The 5,936-nt window shown below is 29.6% G+C and overlaps 1 protein-coding gene across 1 annotated transcript; it reads left to right on the top strand.

Moving 5' to 3' along the window:
- Positions 1–1,109: 1,109 nt before the first annotated feature.
- LOC128651659 (bombinins BLP-7/H-BO-like) lies at positions 1,110–3,451 on the top strand. The gene is made up of 2 exons (XM_053704658.1): positions 1,110–1,168; positions 2,715–3,451. The coding sequence occupies exons 1-2, from the start codon at positions 1,110–1,112 to the stop codon at positions 3,079–3,081; spliced, it is 426 nt and encodes a 141-aa protein (XP_053560633.1). The 3' UTR covers positions 3,082–3,451.
- Positions 3,452–5,936: the final 2,485 nt, after the last annotated feature.

Below are 5,936 nucleotides of genomic sequence, written 5' to 3'. Positions count from 1 at the left end.
AATACAAATATATAAAACAAATCATAGTCAGTTGTTACATCATGTTATATAATTAAACTATGAAACTGTAATATTTGACTTTAATTAAGGTGATGCTATTATTTGCTTTTATAAAGTGAATGACTTTGCTGAAATCATTTAACACAAATATTAATTTACAAAATTATTAGAAAATGTGTTCAGGATAATTTGAATATATATTACTAATTAGACACAGATATATAAGGTGTAAATCCCTCACACCTAAGAGACCATCACATCAAGATATCTAATAACCTATAACAATATCCTGAGATCCTGGTAAGCAAATGTTATATCTTATATATTTGTAACAATTGTATTTATACTTCTTATGAGAGTGTACTGGTAACTCAATTTTTTATGGCACCAAATTAAAGAAACAACACAATATTAATAACAATTAAATTAATCAGATGCTTATTTATAACATTACACTGAATATTAAACATTATAAGGCTTTGTGGTGTAATCATGAAAATAATTAGCAATAAGGGATATTAGTAATCTTGTAGTTGTACATGACAGAACAATATCTTTATCTATAAATTAATACTGACATGTTCTATGGAATTGTATAATCTACACATAGTTAAGCATATTATAATTTCATTTTTAATGTCTCTGTTCCGTCTGGTTGTAAGTAATCCAAAAATAAACTTTACACTATTTATTTAGATACATGAAACCCCTAATTTCATGTGCATGCATTTTTAAATATCTTTGCAATTTACTTCTAATATAAATTATGCTTTATTTTATTGGTATCCTTTATTGAAGGAGTAGCAATGTACTACTGGGAACTAGTTGAACACATTGGTAAGCCAATGACAACAGCCATATTTGTGCAGAAACCAATGAGCAGCTAGCTCCAGTCCTGAGCATACTTAAACATGCTTTTCAAAAAGCAAACGCAGTAAAATAGAAAGCTGTTTAGAATTACATATGCTCTATCTGAATCATGATAGTTTAATTTTACTGTAATGTATCTTTGTTTTAATGTTTCTTTAATAAGAGTTAAATCAATACGTTTGGTGAAAATTGTATGTGGTCCTAATTGTTCTTTTTTTCTTTACTTTTAACAGGTAAAGATGAATTTTAAGTACATAGTTGCAGTGTCTTTTTTAATAGCATCTACATATGCACGAAGGTAAAAATAAATAAACAAGGAAAGAACTATCAAAACTCATGTTTTTTAGATTTAAATATTTTATTTCAGAGAAACTACTAAATATTCTAAAGAGTTTTTAAAAATGCAATGGTCATATTTCCATAAGTGGTAATAATTTTGTGACATAAAGCTTTCAAAAAATTGGTTGCTGTAAAGTGTTTTCTGCTTCCATTTTCCCTTTAGTACATACACACATTACATTATATGAGAGCACAGACAATTGTGTAAGATATTAAAAGGAAGAAGAAATAAAGGTAATTTGAACAAGGGTGTTAAACTGAAAGATACATTTTATTTCCATATTTTAAAACATAATACAGCACATTACAAAACTGTTCTCATCTTATTTTAAATCAGAAGTGGGATATAAATTGTTTTATGAATTGAATTTACAGAATTAAGTTATCCTTCTCTAAAATTTGCCCAAAACACATCAATATTACATTTAAAAGTACATTTACACTCATAACACTATGAAATTAAAATAATTCAAAAGGTATAAATTGTTAGAAAAAAAGGCATGCAAAGGACTTTAACATAAAGATAAATACACTTACATATATATACTGTATATATATATATATATTCATTTATATGTACTGTATATATGTGGTAACATGTATTTTAGTATTTATATGTGTATATATGTATTTAGAGACATATATAGACATATAAACACATAAATATATGTGTTTACATATATCATTGGAGCCCATTCCACTCACATGCCCTAAAATAATTTTTAAGCAATTTTGATGTTTTACAATGTGTTTTACTTATTTACTGTATTTACTGTAAATATTTTACATTCCAATGTTCTTCAAAGAGTAGATAATGTACTTTGTATTTTTAAATATATATTGATATGTCTATCTGTATATATATTAATATCTATAATTGTATATACGTATATATAGATAGATAGACAAATATAGATATATAGATACACATAGATAGATAAATATATAGATATTTCATAAAAAAATAATTAGATATATATTAATAAATATTTAAGAATAAAAAGAACCTTTTCTTCTATATGAAGAACATTGTAAGTAAAATATTCATAACTACCTTCGGGTTTAGTGCAGTTGGTTAGTGCATATCAGGTTTCGCTCATGCACTAACTTTTTACTTTCAACTTGTAAAAGTAAGCGAACCCGCCCACATAAATAAAATTCTTCCAGCGGTGTTTGCTCTTGAACACAATAACTAAATAGTAATAATGAGAGAGAGAATTAGTTGCTATAAACAAACTAATTTGGTACAAATACGCACGCCTAAATACCCAATTTAAAGAACTGAACTGCTTTTTTGATAAGCAATTACTGATGTCTGCTATTTGCTCATTGGTACTACAGACCAAGCAAACGCCCTCAGAGTGCCAGATGTGACCACCTGTCCTAATTATGATTATCTGTGCTTTCAGAAAATAAAATATATTTAAAAAAAAATAATAAGTAGTTTAATCTTATAATGTTAAAGTCATAAAATTAGTTTACCAATCTGATTTATTTATTTTTAGTGTAAAGAATGATGAACAGTCTCTGAGTCAGAGGGATGTTTTAGAAGAAGAATCACTGAGGGAAATCAGAGGTATAGGAGCATCCATCCTAAGTGCTGGTAAAGCAGGTTTAAAAGGCTTGGCTAAAGAATTGGCTGCACATTTTGCGAATGGGAAGAGAACAGCTGAAGAACATGAAGTGATGAAAAGACTGGAAGCTGTAATGCGTGATCTAGATTCCTTGGATTATCCAGAGGAAGCTTCTGAAAGGGAAACCAGAAGCTTCAATCAAGAGGAGATTGCAAATCTTTATACTGAAAAAGAGAAACGCCTTTTGGGGCCAGTATTAGGTTTGGTTAAAAGTGCACTTGGAGGTTTACTTGGATAATTATAGCGAGTAAAACTTTGCTTTCATTAATGTTTGTAAAATGATGCTAATCAGATAACATATAATAAAGCATAAATAAAACACACAAAAAGCTATTTAAACAAACTACATGTTCTCTACTCTGCTATTAAATAAAAATCATATGAGCAATACTTGTTTTTTCATTTATAATTATCATTAAAATGGTGACTGATCCTGGTTTTTGATCACATTTATGTAGTAAAGTTTATCGAATGATTTTTCTACAATAGTAAACATGAAAGTCTATGGAAATATTTGTAGATAATAATTATATAATATTTTTGTGTTTGACCCCAACGTGTTGTATTTGATACCTGGAATAACAGTTAATTAAACAATAAGAAACAAATTATATTTATTTATTTTCATTCACCCTATTTCCTTATGCACTCTTGTTCCTCTAATATTAATATAAAATCTGAATATCAAACATGACCAAAATGTTGATAATTAAGCAGATATACAGCAAAACAGAAAAAATGTAGGACAAATTTCATTTATTTAAGTTTTTTTAATATGAGTTTAACATTATTTAATTAATTTGTCTTTACCTCTTGAAAGCTTAATTATACCTAACATGAGTGGATTTATTTTAGCAATTTGCACAGTTTTTGTTCAATTTTAAATCTCTTATAAATATTTTAAATGGTTACTTAAGTTTACTTACATTTGAAATATAGCTCAAACACACAGTTAAATGTTGACACAACTTAAGTATTTGTAAATGACATTTATGGATTTTAATGAAGTGTTAAGATTAAAAAAAAAATCTTGAACACAATTCTATAAACATTATATTTAAATTATATAAAGAATTGTATTTAATTTTATTATTGGTTAAGCAAAAATAATCAAACAAACAAAAATAAGCAAGACTTATGCTTATGCTTTTATGCATTTATTGTATCAATTTAATTTCTTATTTTACAGTCTTATTTGGCATAACAAGGGACTCTTTCCAATATCATAAGAAAATTAGCATATTGAATAAGCTTCAGTTACACAGAAACAGCTAAGGCCTACATAAAATTAGTGGATCAGATTCTTATGATAAGGGAACTTTTGGTCAACAAACAGCTTTTCATGTATAATTTAGAATATCCTTTCAACAATGACTGTCTCACCAGATTTTTTTTAAGTTTTTTCCTAACCTGGCCATCATACTAGACCTACCCACTGTACACCGGGTATTAAAGTATAAAGCCAGCCTATAATTTAATAATAATTATAATAATAATAATGAGGTCAAGGTACATGCAACATGTAATATGAGGTTTGCCCACCCTGTGTTATCATATAACAAGGATAGCACCTCACTCTAGCACTTGTCCTGAAAACTAACAACCAAATTATAGCCAGAGGTAAAGAGAGACGTTACTATTGGTGATTTGGGTGATAAATATGCAATAAGGCCGCCCAGTGCATATACAAGCATTTAATTGAAGTCATGTGCATAAAATCTAATTGAAGCTAGAATGAGAAGAGTGGGTAAAAGTGGATAGAAGCTTTATGCTGTGTTACTATTACTTACTTATTTTCACTGTGGTCTTTCCAGAACAGAAGAATTAACAAATATAAAATGATTTCATACCCTTTAATACTGTCTTGGTCTTAGCCCTTATCGAAAAGAATGTAAAACAATCCATCCCAGATCAAGACCAGTCTATTCTCTGCCCATGCTATAATTGCCTAAACTAAAATGTTGACAAGCATATATATATATAGTAAATGCACACATTTAGATTATGATTATGGTATGACATAAAAGCTGGTTTGGACCAGGTAATCAAATACAAAAGAAAAGGTCAACCAGCCTAACAAGGAATCCATCTAAAAGTGTGCTAGAGGTTTTATCCAAATACCCTTTGCCCTACTTGTTCTTAGGAATCAACAACAACAGACAGTGACTTAAATGGATATTGTACAATAGATTTTTCTTTGCATAAATGTTTTGTAGATGGTCCATTTATATAGCCCATCTATTAGTGTTTTTGTAAAAATGTATAGGTTTTGCTTATTTTTTAATAACATTGTGCTGATTTTAAGACTCCTAATATAGCCCCACAGTGTCAGATGTATACATGTGTTTACAGACTTGTGCTGGCTCCTATTTATGTAATCTGTCTTTTTATTTTGAGGGAAGGGGGGGACTGTCTGCTCTTCTTGTGTTCCCAGCCCCTTTCACTGGGTGTCCCAGGAAAACACCATCAACAGTGCTAAACTGGGAGCTTCTAAGTAAGTTTTTAAATGGTTTTATACTGAATTTTTAGATTAAGCTTTTGTGCATATTCTTCTTTATGGTAGTGTCTATTCAATGCAGTTATATTACAAATGGTATATACTGTCCCTTTAATAACGCTGATGTAAACCCTTTATTGCATTCCTTATAGGTAGAACTGGAATATGAAGACAAAGAGACAAAGGAATCCGGCACTTCTTGAATTCAAAAGATAAGCGACTTTATTGGCAGGTAAAACAAAAAGCAAAAATAAAAGTAAAGCATAGCAGCCCCAGCAATTCAGTCATTGCGGTACAACATACAACAGGTTAATCTGAATGGTGGTCACTGAAGCTGACGCGTTTCGGCATCCCACGCCGTAGTCATAACTGGAATAATCTTGTAAGACACTCAGCAGTGACTGTGCCATAATTAACTCCATAGTGTCTGGCCTCTTATCCTTACTTGCTCCCCATCCCTATGCCACCTGTTTCACCAAAAAGTTACTAGAGTAATCATAGAACACATACAGCTTTCTGGAAAAAGACCAGATAACAGGTGGTTATGTATAACTCATGTATAACTCATGTCCTAAGCCCTCTAGTCTAGTGTTTCC

This window comes from Bombina bombina, chromosome 3, assembly GCF_027579735.1.
Source record: "Bombina bombina isolate aBomBom1 chromosome 3, aBomBom1.pri, whole genome shotgun sequence".
Classification (NCBI taxonomy): Eukaryota; Metazoa; Chordata; class Amphibia; order Anura; family Bombinatoridae; genus Bombina; species Bombina bombina.
The sequence above is the reverse complement of the archived record's forward strand: the minus strand, read 5'-3'. Positions and strand labels throughout refer to the sequence as shown.

Bases quoted from the DNA above. Each gene is read 5' to 3' on its own strand.
- LOC128651659 (XM_053704658.1), top strand. From the start codon at position 1,110: ATGAATTTTAAGTACATAGTTGCAGTGTCTTTTTTAATAGCATCTACA. The intron at 1,169-2,714 runs GTAAAAATAAAT...ATTTATTTTTAG, and splicing joins GCATCTACATATGCACGAAG to TGTAAAGAATGATGAACAGT.